The sequence below is a fragment of the Chionomys nivalis genome, chromosome 9, assembly GCF_950005125.1.
Source record: "Chionomys nivalis chromosome 9, mChiNiv1.1, whole genome shotgun sequence".
NCBI lineage: Eukaryota > Metazoa > Chordata > Mammalia > Rodentia > Cricetidae > Chionomys > Chionomys nivalis.
Genome location: NC_080094.1, coordinates 13,165,965 through 13,183,235, shown reverse-complemented (window position 1 = coordinate 13,183,235; position 17,271 = coordinate 13,165,965). Strand labels below are relative to the sequence as shown.

Sequence of the window (17,271 nt, the reverse complement as noted above, 5' to 3'; positions counted from 1 at the left end):
ACACAGATTCAGATCCAGGGAGGCAAGTGTGAAGGCAGCTACAAAAGGGACAGGGAAATCTGCGGAAGCAGCAGTCAGTGCCTGCAGCGTCCAGCCAGCTGCAGGGCAGATGTGGCCCAGGTACCTACACTGTAAAGTCAGTGGGCTGTAGGTACCCAGGCTTGTCTTCACCATCTTGCTTCATCTCTGGGTTAGTCTGTTAGCTATCTCCCCAAACACTCTGTCAAAATGTAGTTTGCTGGGGGACCTATGAGAGCTTATATCCCATGTTGCCCCTTAGACCGAGAGGCATGGGGTGAAAGGGACAGTTTGGGCATGGATACACCTTTGGTTTCTGTCCGAGCAGTAAGTAGCCATGCTTGTTTTGTCTTCCCCAGCTCTAGCTTCCACTTCTGTAAGATCAAGTTAGTCTCAGAGCATTCGTCTCACAGGGCTGGGGGAAGAGCAAGCTGATGAGGTCTGCTGTGCCCTTATAATAATGTGGTATAAGGATTAATCGTCTGCCTTTTGTCTCTCCTTACAGATTTAATCATTCATGCAGTGGCACAGTGCTCTACAGTTAACGAGCCAGAGCCCCGTTTGCCAGCGGTAATAACGCTGCTAGCAGAACTCGGGGCTGAGTGTCAGTCCCATTTCAAAGAGGAGACTAAGGTTGGTCTGCTGCAGCCCAACGCTCTCCCAACGGTAGTCAGAGGCTTCTGCTTGGTGCAGCTGGAGGATCCAAGACTTTACAACAAATGCCTAGGATTAGCTGCTTGGCTTGGCTGACAGTTTTGGGAGCTGATCCGCTGCCTGTGAGATTTCTGACTCCCTGCCTGTTAGCTTAGGCTCCACAGGCTTAGTTGGAGACCTGGGCCCCTGTCACTCACTGCTGATCATAAATAGGGCACAGCCACCTGAGCCTGGAGGGAAGTAGAGGTGTCCAGGGGTGGTGCCAAGTCCTGAGTTCCTCTTGACAATGTGGAGCAGGGAGATGGCATCCAAAGGGAGGCACGCACATCAGGAGAGAGGGGATGGGATCAGGGAGGGGAGGTAGGTCACTAAGATGACAGACAGCTCCCCTCTCTCCCCTGAACTTCATCAGGTCAAGCACTTTCCATAAGTTACAGGTCTGCTGTGCACTGGCTTCCTTCCTGACGCCCACGGCCCCTACTTTGACTACTCACCTAGTACAGCACTGGGTCACTCAACCCACGAGAGTTCCCTGGACTCTGAGATGCAGGACCCCAACATGGACGAGACCTCTCTGTATGTGAACTTGGACTCCTTGCCGACACCCAGAGGTGAGAACAGGAGCCCTGTAGGTCAAGGGAAGACTTGGGCCATACTCACTGGGACAGGAGCTTGGCTCCGCTCTCCACAAGCCTCGTCAGCATGACGATGCCATCCATGTTGATGAACTCAGTGGCGAAAGTCACGTCAGCTGAGAGCTTTGCCAGCTCCTTCATGGCATCCAGCCGGGTCTCCATACTAGATGACTGGGTCCTTTCCATCAGCTGGCGTGCAGCCCGGGACTGTGAGGCCAGGGACAAAAGAGATGCCATCTGCTCCTACAGCAGGTTACTACTGTGGGCTCACAGCTGAGCCCCGGGCAGAGTTAGGTTTTCACATGGCTTAGGAACTGCTAAATGTTTATGGGACAGACCAATAAGAGAATTTCCAGTATTCTGAGTCTGATCTGTAGATATCTGTATCTTTTCCTTTTCTATACCCCTACAGCCTATGGATTTATTTTAAAATCACATCTCTTTTGTGTGCACACATGTGCATGCCATACCCTGAGTGTGGCAATTAGAGCATAAATTATAGGAGCAGGCTCTATTCTTCCACCATGAGGTCCAAGGGATAGAACTCAAGCCATCAGGCTTGGTGGCAAGTGCCTTAACCCACTGAGCCATCATGCTAGCCCCAGGTCTACAGATTTTTCTTTTAATTCCTACCAAGAAGATAAAGAAAACTGGGATATCTCCTAACTGTGCAAGTCTGCAGAAGCAGATCTGGCTTAACAGGGAGCATTTCACTGATGAACATTACCTGACAGTAGGGGGGTTCTGCTAAAAAGCCAAGCACCACCCCTGGAAGCAATGGGTGTGGGGAAGGACTGGACATCATCTGTCAGAGGACAAGGGCCCTGCCCTAGAATTTAATCCGATGACTCTGATGGATCTTTTTAATTCTAAAATGTAATAGGCCTGATAATTAAAACTTTAAAATTCAAAGTTCTAGATCACCCTTCCCCAAAAGAATCGTGCTTGTGAGATGTGAGGCCGGAGGATCGGAAGCCATGACTGTGAACAGCTTCCCAGACGTGACGGCTGGAGGACAAAGGCCTCCCACCGTGTGTCCTCCCCAAGCAGCATGCTGGCCTTCTGCCATGCCCACTCATCACCCCTCATGCTCAGCTTGCTAGCACACAGTCAGACTCAGCTCACTGTTTCATCGCACACACTTTGAACGTAACACTTTCTCTGGAAAGGAGCAGGAAGAGCAGACTGTCCCAGGTCTGCTTGTCTGCTCAGTGTCAGGAACCCAGTTCTTTGGAGGCCAGGGAGTGGAGCCAGCTACCCCTCCCTTGCCTCTCTGTTACAAAAAGGGGCCTGAGCCAGACAGTAGTGGCACACACCTTTGACCCCAGCACCAGTACTCAGGAGGCAGAGGCAGGCAGATCTCTGTGAGTTGGAGGCCAGCCTGGTCTACAGAGTGAGTTCCAAGACAGGCTCCAAAGGTACAGAGAAACCCTGTCTCGAAAAAGAAAGGGGGGGGGTGCCCGTTCAGGGCTCACAAATCCTTCTAACCCTACAGCAGAAAATGAGTGGACAGAGAAAAAGGTCACCAACAAGACAGTCTGTAGGGCACCGGTCTGCATCACACTTAGAAACTTCCATCCAAATGTCAACCTCCCTCCAGAGATGGCCTTCCCAGGCTGCTGCCCCCTCCGCTTCATGCAGAGGTCTACAAGATGCTCTGCACTTCTGACAACTGTCATGTGAAATCAGCAGAGCCTAGTGTGTGTTTGCAAGGGGATGGCGTGTCTCGTGAAGAAGCCCCCTCACGAGTGGAGGGAGGTGAACAGGATGCTGAGGAAACTGGCCAAGCCTCACAGGTCTAAGTCTGAACTAGGCTTGGCTACTTTTTCAGTTGCACAAGTGACAAGCTACTCAACCTAAGTCCTCAGTCTCCTTGTCTGTAAAATGGGCTACCGAGAATGCTTCCCTCTTGGTTCTTTGGTAGGATTAGCTGATGCAATCAGGAGGGGTTAGAGAAACAAGGTAAGTGCTGGCTGGCACTCTTCCACCTGTCCCCTCCTAGGACAAGCTGGTCCTTCCCTCAACAAGAAAACACGGCCTTAAATTTCCTACAATGGTGACAAAGGCTGAGCGTTGGTGATCACTTCTGTCGCAAGCCTGCCTCCCTGTCCTGATGCACACTGCAACCTTACCACCTTTCCTGCACCTTCACCCTCTCCCATCTGAACTCATCCATGGGACACACAAAAAACTGCAAGAGAAAGAAAGGAGCCTCCGGTTGGAGAGCGGGCTGCAGGACTGGGCACAAAGACCTTTCACTTCTTTGCCAAATTTCGCAAGTTTTGAAACACGTTAATGCGTTTTACCTATTTCTCACAGCAACACTTCTGGACTCCCTATCTCCCGAGTTCCTGTCCTCCCCTACTCTCTGAGACTGAGCTCCCTGGTACCGTGCCCCCAACTGTCACTCAGAACACCTGGCTGTCCACTTTCCTGTGCAGTCTGTGCCTCCTGTGCTCCTCACGAGCTGCAGGCCACTTCTTCCCTATCCTGCTCTCTGCTTGAGTCACTTCCCATCCTTCCTCGCCACTACCCCCACCCCACCTACACCCCTTCTTTTTGTTTTGAGACAAGGTACTATCTGTATGATCTACAGCTGAGATTGGCCTTGACCAGCCTATAACTGAAGATGACTTTCAACTCATGATCCTCCTGCCTCTACCTCCCGATGCTGGGGTCACAGGCCTGTGCTACTACTCCAGGCTCCTCCCTTTCTGCTAGCTCCCTTTAACCATGTTTAGGGTTGTTTATACAGAATGAGAGGATCCCCTTGAGCTCCCCCTCTGTCCCCACCCAGCACTCTGCCACATTCACTAAGGTTATCTCCTAAGTCCTCCTCATGTCCATCAACCCTGTCATCCCACCGCCTTCGCTGGGCTGTGAGCATTCTTTACCAAGCTCTCAGAGGTCACTCTCCCACCAGCCTCCCTTGCCTGCCTGTGAAAGTAACTTTTGTAACACCCAAAGGAAAGCACAGGCCACTTTCTTTGTTGATTCCCTTTCTTTCTGAGTAAGGTCTGAGCCCACAGACAGCCGAGCGAGGAACTGTGGGACTGTCTCCAGGGTCCCTGGACCACCAGTGCTGCCCCAGCACACCTTGAAGCCATGGGCTCTACACTAGCAAACAGGTCTTTCCTTCCTTCCGTTAGTTCCAGCTTTACCTTCGAGGTTCAGGCTCCAGTAAAGCTTTCTGGAAACCCCCAAGCTGAGGTAGGCTGCCCTCTCAGTCCCGAGAGCCGGAGTGACTCTTTCCAATGCCAAGAGGCTGCCTGCTGCCCTTGCTCATAAGCTGTAGCCAGGCTGCGAGGGCGAGGGATTTCTAACAGCAGAGTTGGTCCCACCACAGCACTTAGGTAACTCGAATACCTACCGGAGAGATAGCCAGCTGTAAGATTGTCCCATTCTTAATGTCACTTCGAGTCTGGGAAGCAAAGAATCAAAGAAAACAAAAAGACAAGATTAAGAGTGCATGGAGGTCAATCAATAGGGACTTGCCGTCATTTTAAAAGTGTAGTTGGCTCTCCTCATCTGCAGATGATCCAGCCAGCAATGAACCACAGATCTCTGCAGGGGGGAGAGGTTTGCTTTGAACGGTATACCCAAAGAATTGCTGGGCAGCAGGTACTTCCTTGGCCTGCCCGCTGCATGAAGCACGTTCTCGACTGGGTTTTCATGTGCATGTGTCAGATGAGAGGCAGCTATGTGACATCTGAACACCCAGAGTTTGCTGTCCTGGCCTTCTAGGGACCACTCCCCATGGGGACTGAGGGACAACTATAGTTCACTGAGGCTCTGCAGCAGGCCTCCTCCTGCTTGCTCCTTGCAAAGAGATCCTAAGATTCTCCTCAGGAGTTCCGGGTCTCAAGAAGCAAAGGCACTCAGCCACTGGGGAGCAGGCTGGTGTGCTCCACGCTGTCCAAAGGGCAGCTCTTCAACCAGGAAATGGGCCGCCTAGACAGCCAGGAAGCTGGATAGTACCATCTCCTTGGCAGGTCACTTGCAAGCTAAGTTTGCCCTGACCTTGATTACTTCGTTCTTACCTGCTCAGTGACATAGAGCTGGGGCCCATCTGCGTAGCGGAGTGTGTAGTACTCTGGGTTTGGCAGCGACCACCTGTGTGAGAGAAAACAATACACCCTCTTGGCCTCTCCTCTGGGCTTGTCTAGAGCAGTAACAAATGATTTTGAACAGTGACTTAAGGACTGTCAGCCTTGGGGCACAGTGGAATCCAAACAAAGCTTTGGGCAGAGCTCCTGAGAAAGGAAGGCTCTCCACCATAGTGAGGGCCAGTACCACAAGAGGAGGTACAGACAGAGGGGTGTGGGTCTCACATACTACCCATACCTCCCAAAGGCCACTCCTAGGTCCAAGAATAAATGAGAATCTCAGGACGCCTCAGGGACATCCTCATTAGCTGTCCTTCCTTGGTAAGACAATGACTCAGCCCAAATGGACCCTCTCTGTACAAGTTCCTCCAGGGCAGGGCAGCCTCCCTCACTCTTAGCTGTCACTGTGGGAAGGAAGTCAACCTACCCATCACACACTTCCTTGATGATGGATGCCAGGGGCCGTTTCTGAAAGAGAGGGGAGGAGATCCTTCAGCACACGGTATGCTGCCAGCAGAACCACTCAGCCTCTGATGAGAAGAAGTCTTTCCCAAGCCACAGTGACTATCTTTCCTGGGGAGGACCAGGCCCAGCGTACAGCCTTCCTGTCCCTGCCCTTGCTTATGATGCCAGTGGCCTCTGGGCCTAAACACTTCCTCCTTTGTGCACCTGACCCCTCCTTACAGCTCTGACATACCTGGTCGATTTCAAGGAGCTGGGCATTAGCACCTGGCCATTCAATGGCCACCTTAACAATGTCCGACGGAGGAGGCATTGTTCTCAGCGGGCCCTGCTTCAAGACACAGACACAGCTGCCTGCAGAGAGAACCAAACAGAAGGGAAGGTCAAAGTGTGCCTTCCTCTTCATTCTCGCTGCCCGCTCGGGAGGGCTGAAGACAACATCTAAAGTGACACGCAAAACTGCTCGGTGCGCAGTGTCTTAGTTCATGCCGCAGCCTCTCCTCGGGCCGCTGTCTCCTTAGATCCAATCAGCAGCAGAAATGGGACAAAGCTCTCTATCATCTGCAGCCCAGGCGGCAGCAAGATCGGTCAGTGTGACAGTCAGTGTGAGGGGCCAACAGGACTGGGTGGGAGCAGAGCTCACTGGGTGCAAATTCCCATCCTGGGGCCTCAGGAGGAGAGAAACCCGTGCTCTGAAGCAGAAGGGAAGAGACAGTCTTTTCTTGGTTGAGTGGTTGGCTGAAGGGGCCAGGCCACTTCTGCTCAGCAGATCCCAGTGTCAGCAGGGCCCAGCCTGCTCTCTCCTCCCCACTGCTGTGACCACTCCTGCCCCTTCAAAGGACACAGTGTGGAGCCTCCTCCCTGTGGGATAATGTGGAATTCAGAAAATGGAGAAGAGAACTGAAACAGGAAATGCTATTTTGGTCCCTAGTGTCAAGGGCAAGGGCTGCCAGGAGCTTGAGTGCAGGCAGTAAGGATGCTCTCACACCAAGACCCCTCCAGAGGGCGGGACTGTGGAACTGCAGCTGAGTGTGCCCCCCCCATCACACCAAGACACCTTAGAGGGCAGGGCTGTGGGAGTGCACCTGAGTGTGTACCCCCATATCACACAAAGACCCCCTCTAGAGGGCGGGGCTGTGGGAGTGCATCTGAGCCCCCTCCCAATCACACACAAAGACCCCTCTAGAGGGTGGGGAATCTGAGTGTATGCCCCCATCACACACAAAGACCCCTCCAGAGGGCAGGGCTGTAGAAGTGCATCTGAGCCCCCCCATCACACAAAGACCCCTCTAGAGGGTGGAGCTGTGGAAGTGCATCTGAGCCCCCCCATCACACAAAGACCCCTCTAGAGGGTGGAGCTGTGGAAGTGCATCTGAGCGCCCCCCCCCCCCACTGCCCTTGAAAATAAAGGGAAATAAATCATCTGGGGCAAGTCTGGGAGATGGGCTCATGTGACTGGTATCCTAGGCAACTCTGGTGGCTTAGTGGTATTCTGGGCAGCACTGAGGCTCTCTCCAAGGTCTGACGAAGGCAGTCACTCTGCTGATGGATTATTTCAATGTATATTTACACTTCTTGCCTACAGGTTCAGGAGCGGGCGCTCTCTTAATGAAAAAGACCTTTTGCCTCCTCAAGGTTCAGCCCCTCACCTGCAGTTCATGCCTGGCTAATGGGGACCGCCTGCCTCTGTTGGCGTGTGCAACACCGCTGTTGCTAAGCTGTTAATCGTGTGTGATATCAATTTTCCAGCTCCAACAGATGCCAGTTCTCACAGCCTGGTGGGCACAAACCTCTCTTGTGAAAAGGGTTCGTGAAGTGTGTCCTCTACACCCCCAGACAGAGAGGAGGAAGCATACACCATTTCCTGAGGGATGGGCTGTGTCAAGAGCCAGTTGTCAAAAACATCAGGGTGTGAAAGTACAGCCACTGCTGCTTCCCAGCAGCCCAGACTTGAAGAGGACAAGAGTGAGGCTTGGTCAGGCCCTAGTTGACCCAGCTAGTAAGTGGGGTAGATGGCCAGAGCTTAGAGTCAGCCAGCTCTTCCCCCTCCCCTGATCGGGTCTGAATTCCCTAAGGAGACAGCAGTGGGTGGCTGTCTCTGCAGCTCCTGGCAGAACCTTAATGTGTAGTTTTTATGTGCCTAGGCCCACAGCAAACCTCTAAAAGGAAACTGGCCCCATGAGGCTAACTTCTGGAGGAGGGGCTCCAGGGACAGCAGGGCAGAGTGTGCTGGGCCCCGGTGGAGCTGTGACCCTGACAGCAGGATATCCCTATGTGGTGAGGTCACTTCTAAGAACTGACATGTAATTTACAACTAAGCGCATGGACCTGAAGCATATCTACACATACGTGCATATGGATACAGATTATAAAAATAGGAACACACGAGGATCCCTTAAACCTCTACCCAGTACCACTCTAGACAACGCACCTGCCCTCCTAGCGCCTACTGACTTCACCACCACCAAGGAGCTGGGCCTGCTTTTGTGCTTCCTATAAATGGAAGTGTACAGTACAGCTTTCTAGACCATTTGTCAACAAGGGATTTTTCTTTTCAAAATAAGTGGGGCCTGGGTCAATGGCTCAGTGGGTAAAAGCACATATGCATGCATACACACGTGCACACAGTGAGTAGCAGGCACTTGGAAAAGAGCACCAGGCTGGGACGCTGTCCCTGGTGAAGAAAGCAGGTGGATTCAGAGCCCACGACTGTCACGTCTTTGCCCACATCTCTGTCTTCTGTTCTTGAAACACGAGTGTGTTAGTTCTAAAGTGCCCTGGATGCCCTTTGAGGTGCAAGTTCATGATTCCAAAGCAGAACATAAAAATGCCCAAATGAGGATGACCTTTCTAAAGGTCCTCAAGGAGTTAACCCTTATTCTGTCGTCAGGAAACATGCCAAACTCTCTGGACTCCTTCCTGAGCACTCCCTTTGAAGGTTGCAAGCTGAGTGTGTCATCACAACTTTGTTTTGGTTCCAAGTAATTTAGTCATCACATCAAATCAAAGCTGGTCTTGAATGATTCATTTCAAAACTCTACCCATGTTATATAGAGCAGGAAAATCTCCAGCCGCCCAGGTCACCCAAGGGATGGTAACAAGCCCACAGTCAGCGACTGTCTTCCTCACAGACAAGCAGACTACTGTCCCAGCTGAAGGAAAGGAAGAGAACACTTGGCTTTAGTGGACAAATCTAATCCCATCTCTGAACTTGAAGGACACTGACTGAAGAGGCTGGTGGTAACAACATGAGAGCAGGAAGTCACAGCCCCAGCTAGGGTGTCAGGGCGAGCCAAAGCTACGCACAAACCAACGCCAGAGGAAAAGCCATGAGCCTCACAGAGGAAGCTATCCCGCACAACTGATGTGAGGCCAAAAACCAGCAATGAGAAAAAACAAATCAAGGGATGGGCAAAGCCTGACCATTTTCCAAATGCCACGGAGACACTTCTTAAATAAAATGCCCCTGTATCCTGCCAATGACAGCCCTTTACACTGTGTTAGCCTGCATTTCTGTTCGCTGCAAGGGAAAAGTCCAAGTCTAAGACTGGTCCAAGCTGGGAGAAACTACAACAGAGGCCAAAATAGACAGTGGTGTCATGTGCGAGATGATGGATGTACCCAATGGGCACTCAGCTAACACTGGCTGAACTCATGAGCAAAGCCCACTTAGGGAGGGCTGGTTTGCTTTCAGCAGTCCACTCACAGGGTGACTCTGGGGTCCTCAGACATGACGCTTGTGTATAGACAGCCTCTAATCACTGCTTCTCTGTCATTTTATAGCTGATGCCTCAGGACCCTGAAAACATTTTTTTTTTTTTTTTAAATAGGAAAGGTGGTCAAAGTTCAGAGAAATTCACCCTCCATCCTATTCATCCGACTGGAAGAGAGAGAAGGAATGGAAGAGAGGGAGGGATGCAGGGGGGAGGGACAAGAGAGAAGGGAATTACATCAGAACTGGGTCTCAGTGATGTCCAAGTTCACTGTCTTTCCTCCACACTGTCCTTCCTTTGATGAGGTAACATTAGCTAACAATTATACAAGGCGAAGGAAGCTTCTTCCCTCCTCCCTCTACAGAGGTACTGAGATTCTAAGTCAGGGTTCTGAGCTTGCTAGAGAGCACTCTGCATCCCCAGCCCTGTTTTAATCTTACTGTATTTTATTTTTATTTTAAGGCAGTGAGGAGGGGTCTCATAAAGTTGCCCAGGCCTGACTTGCAATCCTCCTGTCTCAGTCTCCTAAGCAGCTAGGGTGACAAGCCTGTGCCACCTGGACCCCACAGCCAATCTGTAGGGATACATATTCTACATAAGGGAAGTCAGGGGCATCCTAAGTCACCTGGAGTCACCTGGTCACCAAGTGTTAAGTGTTAGAAAGCCGTACCAAAGAAGGTAGCCTTGTGTGACCATCCCAGCAGCTCAGTGGGGACTTCGAGTCCATGCACTGAAAGGCAAAGTCAGACGCACCCAGAGCCCTGTCCAACAGGAAATGGCCCTCCGCGGTCTACAGAAGGCTGCCCACACTCCCACAGATGGTGCTCGGGCCAGTCTAGGCAGACCCTTCCTGGCTGCTTGTGGCCAAGTTCCCTCGTTTCTCCTGTACCTTTGAAAAGTCCCTTCTACTAGCTGTCAGAGAGCTCCTATCCAAGCTTCGGAGCCCAGCTGGGACATCACCTCCCCTTTGTAGCACTCTTCATTGTGTGTGCACTGTTCCCACATTGTGTCCCCACAGATTTCTTCACTAGCTCCTCCTACCGAAAAGGACCTCTGTACAGCAAAACCCTGTGGCTCTGGCTTCTTCCACTTCTACTAACTAGAGCTGGCTCCCAACAGGCAGGAGGCAGGAACTGTTCCCATCAAGTCCGGAAGCCTTGCAACACAATATCCCCACACAATCCTGTTTTCAGAACGAACTTAGAACAAGCCTTACTGGGGAATCTAGCAAGGGGAAAACAATATCTTCTCCTTCCCCCAGGACCACAAGGAGGGAGGAGAACGGAGCAGGACTTCCCAGACAACGCGCACTCAGGGATGAAGGAGCTCCTGGCAGGGAAACCCTCTAGCACGTGTCTGCTTACTCTCTCCATTCCCATCTCAGAAAGGAAGTGGGAAATTAGGTCGAAGCAATTCAATAACATTGCAAAATTCTCAGGGCTATAAATAGCCACTCGCTCCACCACTCACAGCAGAGCAAGCAATTCAACAGCCACCGTCCAGCTTGAGAGCTCTGAGTCCCACTTCCAGCCCACGGCCCCTGGAAAGCTCTGGAGTCCCACTCCCAGCCCACTGCCCCTGGAGAGCGCTGGAGTCCCACTCCCAGCCCACTGCCCCTGGAGAGCTCTGGAGTCCCACTCCCAGGTGGCAGCCCCTTCTGGCCCAATGATTCTTCACCCTTCTTCCTCCCCAGCTTTCTTTATTCATGACCTCAGGGATGCTAGGCAAGTCTCTGGGCCTGAGCAAGACCCCAGTCGCCTGCAGCTGCCTTGAAGGTACCACAGATACAAAGATGATCAAACAATTGGAAGAGGTTCACACAGATCCAAGAGTGCTGGAAGGACAGCACCAATGCTGCCCTCCAATGACACAGTCGGCACAGCTGAACATGGCAGTGCAGGCACTCAAACAGAACAATCTCCGAGTGGCTTCTGGAAGAGGTGCATCATGAAGGAAGGTTTCATCCAGCACCCCTGCAGGGAACCGTCAGGCTGAATCCACCAGCAGAACTGGAGCCCAGCTTCGAGAGGGAAGACAATCTCTTCCAGGAGGTGTAGGGGAGAGAGGATGCCAGAAAGTTACCAGCTCCCCCTGCCCCCAGCTGGTAGGAATCCCTGTATGCTTTCTGTTCTATGCTGCTTGCCACGAGTGGGGGAGGCCTGGCTGAGTTTGGTTTATGTTTCCTGTGACAGAATGCTGCCTCACCAAGGAGGTAACTATAGGTCACACCCTCTTTTTAATCAAGCTCACAATCTCAGTAGAGGCTTCTCCCCTGTGATCTTTTCATCTGAAGAATGACTCAGTTTCCCTCAGCTCAGCCACACTAGAGTGTGGCCCTTAGGTGCAGAATGGGAACTGCCACGGGAGAGAAGATCATGACTACCAAACCCACAGAAACTGAGGGATCTCCTTTGCACTGATATTTGAACACAGGCCTCGCCCAACTGTGGCTAAGGGCCACCATGCGAAAAAGTAACATATGTGTTAAGAGGCTGCATGGCAACTTTCCCTGAGCTCATTCACGCTGCAGCCACGTTACGGAACTTCTGTTCTTGGAGGAACATCCATACTTAGGCCAGCTCCATGGTGGTGTCCACACTTACCCCTGTGCAAATCATGCACCTCTCACCAACCCCCTTGAAACCATGACAACTCTGACCCTTTGCTGTTCATCAGCTCCTGTCCAAACGGCCACCTTCTGCAAGTCCTCCCTTGTGGCTTCCTAATCCTTGATCCTCAGGTACTGGTGATGGTGCCAGTCCTTGCTACACACCTTCACGACTGTGGATTTTATAATCCTGCCTCTGAAAGCCTCTTACCCGGTAACTAGGCACATGGCATACTCCTTAGGAGCCAGTCTCCTCCAGCTCACACCCTCTGGATTGGAACCTGCCTTCAGATGCAATTCAAAGTGGTTCACAGCATCATGAGGTCGTGAAAAAGGTCCTAGACCAGCAGATCTCAACCTGTGGGGCACGATCCCTCTGCAGGTTAAACAACCCTCTCACAGAAACCTAAGACCATCCAGCATATCAGATATTTATATTATGACTCATCACAGAAGAAAAATCACAGTTATGAACATATAAAATGAGAATAATTATATGGTTGGGGGTCATCACATGAGGAACTGTATTAAAGGGTCATAGCATTAAGAAGGTTGAGAACCACTGCTCTAGATCAATGGCTCTCCATACTGGCTGTGTACCCCCAGTAGCTGGCTGGGTCACCGAAGTCTCCTCCAGCTGATTTTACTGGAGGCTGAGATGGAGACCCTGCTCCAGGAAGGGAAGCAGCCTGAGGACAGGGTCACTGGATGGCACACCTCCTCCCTATCTACCAGCTGTCCCCAGTTCGCAGTACAACTAGCACAGAGCTGAGCCCATAGAATTCTACCCAAATGCCCTCAGGCCTCACTGTCTTTAAAAGTAATGAACCATTAGTGATGGCATTATCCATTTCCCGAAACTCGTACATCCCTGACTATAACTGTTGAGACAAGTAATTCATAAAGGGTCAGATTTCAGGGGGAATAGAAACAAAGAGAGAAAATATGGATGAATTTTAAGAAAATGTTTCTCAGGCCAGGAGAGACAGTTCGGTGGTTAAGAGTACTGGCTGCTCTTGCAGAGGATCTGGGTTCAAACCAACAATCACATGGCAGCTAACAATAGTCTCTAATTCCAGTTCTAGGGGATCTGACAACCTCTTCTGGACTCCACAGGCACACATATGGTGATATAAATACCTACAGGCAAAACACCCATACACATAAAACTGAAAAAAAAAAAATTAAAAAACTTTCTCACCAAATGGTTACACACAGAAAAAGAGCTTGGCTAGGGTGGGGCTCAGCAGGCTAAGAGTAACCTGAGTTGTCCCTAAAACCAGAGGCTATGGGCCCAACTCCTTCAAAAAAGACCATAACAACACAGCATTGTTCTCTGAGAATGAGGCCAAGCCTTTCCTCTCATTTCATAAAGAAGAGAACTGAGGTCCAGGGGAACTAGCAAAGCCAGGCCAGGCCAGGACACCAGTTAGGGACAACAACAACAAAAAGCCCAGCCTCCACTTCTGGGGCACTCCTCGCCTGCCACATAGCTCTGCACAGTGTCTCTGGACTGGATGTGGAGGCAGGGAATGAACTGTTTTCCAGCCCTGACCCTCCCATGAAGCAACGGCACTGAGTGATTAAGGGTGTGCATCCTGGAGCAGCCAGACCTGCGTCTGGATCCCAGCTTTGACAGTCTCCCTATTATAGCTAAACCAGGGATTAGAACCAATCACTTCATGTGAGCATGAAATGGGATAATGTATGCAAAGCACTTCACGTAATACCTGGCAAAAGTAGGAAGAATTCCAACTGTGTGAACTGACAAACTCCTGGAACCACGTATCCCAGCACCAAGGAGCCCTACCTGTTACACTGTGGGAACTACGTATCCCAGCACTAAGAAGCCCTACCTGCTACACTGTGAAATCATGTATCCCAGCACGAAGGAGCCCTACCTGCAGTATACTGTGGGCAAAATGGGAGAACAATTGCCAGGGCAGTGGGAAAAGGAAAACACACACAAAAAAGTGTTGTTGCTACTACGCTCAGTGGAGACAATTATTCTGGTCCCACTGCAGGCCAGTATGACAGGACCATAACCGTTACTCAGCCACTAGGTCCTAGGAACCCCAATTCAATGAGCACTCCCAGTGGGGTGAGGAATTCAAGTGCATTAAGCAGCCAAGCATGTAAGTAAATAAACCAAGCAGCTTCCACACCGGGGACCCAGAGAGCTATGAAGCTCTACCCTGCCTAGAAGTTCAAATTCAGTTTCTTGGGGTGGACACGAACACACACACACACACACACACACACACACACACACGACACATTCATCACGCAGCTGGACCAAGACACTACTTGGCAATTTCTGACACAGAAGGGATTCTGGGTCTTACACCATGTGCTCTCTTGTACACACGCTAGTCATCTTATGTGATATGATTCTGTTTACGTCCATCCTGAGAATCCTGAAGACAAAGGCTCTCACACTGTGCAGCCACCTCAAGGGACCCTGAACAGCGCTGCAACAGTGAGCACCTGGTGAACTAACTGACTGCCAGCTCCGGTCCAGTAACCCAAGCATCTCTAAGATCCTACAGGTCATGGAAGGTTTTCTGCCCTGACCCTGGCTGCAATAATGCGGATGGGCTGAGGAATGGTGACTTGGTCAGAGGACTTGCCTTGTGGGTTTTTCTTTTCCTTTTGAGTTGGAGTCTCACTACACTGCCCAGACTGGTTTTGAACTTCTGTATTCAGGGGATCCTTCTGCCCCAGCCTCCATAGTGCCCAACTAAAGGTGCACACCTCCAAACCCAGGACAGGTTTTCCTTAACTATGTTTGCTTGTAAGCCACCGAGGAAGACATGACCTAGACACAGAGAATGCTAGAATATACTAAATATTAGTGCATTTTTTTAAAAGTCTAGTCCTCACAAACCATACCCCAAACTTTCTTGGCACCTCTTAGAGGTAGCGTCAAAGCATAAAAATTATGGGATTCAAGAGTAACAAACAAGCTGGGCATGGTGATGTATGCCTTTAACCAGGGGTCAGCCTGGTCTACAAGAGTAAGTTCCAGGGCAGCCAGGACTACACAGAAAAACCCTATCTCAGAAAACACCACACACAGAGAGACACACACATACACCATTTGCCTGTTAAAAAGAACAACAGATGAAGGCCCTAGCCCTGGCTCCTTCGCTCACAAACTGTAGAATGAATCCGGAGAGGTAAACTCTCTCAGGAACTTTGCTCTTTTTAACTTGTAAATGTGAATGATGACAGTCTCCTCAAAAGACCATAATGCATGAAACACCCTGACAAACCCACAGCACTGAGCACTTCCCAGCCAGAGCAGCCACCGTAGTCTTGTGGTTACGGACCACTTGACGAACGGCTGCTGCTGTGCCTCCGTGATCAAGAAGGGCTGTCCCAAGTGCAAAGTACACACCAGAGTTCAAGAAGTTAGCACACGCACACAAAGTCAACAACTCCATTAACACGGCTTTACATTGATTATGTGAACTATTAATTATATACTGAAACATATTAAATGAGACATTAATAAGTTATTTTCACTTGCTTATTTTACATTCTCAATATGTGACTGCTGGAAAAGTTTAATTAACAAATGTGGCTTGCATTATTTTTCCTTAATTAACAAATGTGACTTGCATTATTTTTCTTTGGGAGAGTCCGGGGTGAGCCTACTGCCTGACACACAGGAGCATACCAAAAGGTGGCTTCCATGCCCCACAGATGGGATGTCAGGGGCTGCCCTTGCATTCCTCTGGACATATCCAAGCCCTTCATTCATTTATTTAGTAAATATCTATGATGCCTGCCCTGCTGAGACGTTGTGGGTGCATGGAGCAACATCAGATCCGGTCCTTTTACCTGCTAGGACGGGCAGACATCAGACAACACTTCAAACAGTTGTAAAGCTACAGAAGTATAAGCGCTGTGAGGGACACCAGAGCGTTCAGAGTGTGGCACCCGGATCAGAACTCGGGACCCCGCAAGCCTCCTGAAGGAAGACTGGGAGGATGAGAAAAGTTTACTAGACTATACCGAAGGAAGGACTCGGAGGGAGGCCAGAGAAAGGGATGCAGAAGGAACAGAACCAGGCCGGGGAGCAGCCTGAGTCCAAGCAGGGCGGCGAAGGACCAGATCTGCAAGGCCCGGGAAAGAGAGGAGGGTGGAGACTGGCCCCGGAGCATCCCCGGCATTGTAGCGCTGCGGGAAGAAGCGGATGAGAGCCGCCTGCACCGAAGCAGGGCGGCGGAGAAGGAAAGGAGAGGGCCGGTATCGACGGCAGGGGGATGACCGGGCCAGCGCCGTGCCCGGGCTTGGAGCTCAGGCAGCCACTGCCCTCGGCTTCAACCCCATCCTCGGTCCCGGGTCCCCCATCCTCAGTGCTCCGTCCCTCCGCCCCCGGCCCCGCGAGCCCCTCACTCACCCGGCGCCCGCCGAGGCCCTGCTCCGCGCCCGTGTCCCGCCGCTGCTCCTCGGGCCTCGTCCGCCCCGCCCTCCTTCGGCCCCGCCCCGCGCAGGCCGGCCCGGGCTCCTATTGCTCCTCTTTGCCGTCAAGCTTAATATTCTTGCTTCCATTGAACTGTTTGTCTGTCACTAAAGAGGAGGCGGGACTAACGGAGGGCGCGGGCTGGAGCGTCGCCGGCCGGCCCCGCCCCTCCGCGGAGGCCTCTTAAAGAGACAGATTGCCTTTCTCCTGCAGGCTATTGGGTCTGAAGGAACGTGATTTCCCAGCAGACACTAGAGGCTGCTCCCCACCCAAACTTTTTTTCCTTTTATTTCTGTACACGGCCTAAGGGTGAAGGGAGTTCGGGGGAGAGCTCTGGGTCCTTGCGACACGTTGTTGTAAGGAGCAAGCTGTCCTCTGGTGACGCTCACCTGATCGACTCAGCAGTGGGAATAGCTGATTTGGGGAACTGAGTGGGAGGTGACAGTCGTGTCAGAGGCTATGAGCAGCCGAGATGGAGCTAATTATACCAGCACCCAGGCCTGACCGTGGGCGCTGAGCAGAGGCAGAGGGGTACAGCTCAGCTGTGCTGTTGGTAGGGATCCGTGGGAGGTGGCGTTCGTCACCGCACCTGCGGATCTAACAA

General features: G+C 51.4%; 1 protein-coding gene across 1 annotated transcript in view; it reads right to left on the bottom strand.

Annotated features, from left to right (window-relative positions):
- Window positions 1-16,723, bottom strand: part of Elmo2 (engulfment and cell motility 2) — a 37,461-nt gene extending 20,738 nt beyond the window's left edge. The window contains exons 1-6 of the mRNA XM_057780501.1: window positions 16,605-16,723; window positions 6,111-6,229; window positions 5,841-5,881; window positions 5,348-5,420; window positions 4,678-4,728; window positions 1,333-1,514 (exon numbers count right to left, since the gene is read on the bottom strand). Of these exons, the coding sequence (XP_057636484.1) occupies window positions 1,333-1,514; window positions 4,678-4,728; window positions 5,348-5,420; window positions 5,841-5,881; window positions 6,111-6,188 (425 nt within the window). The 5' untranslated portion in view covers window positions 6,189-6,229; window positions 16,605-16,723. The remainder of the gene's footprint in view (window positions 1-1,332; window positions 1,515-4,677; window positions 4,729-5,347; window positions 5,421-5,840; window positions 5,882-6,110; window positions 6,230-16,604) is intronic.
- Between the last annotated feature and the right edge of the window lie 548 nt (window positions 16,724-17,271).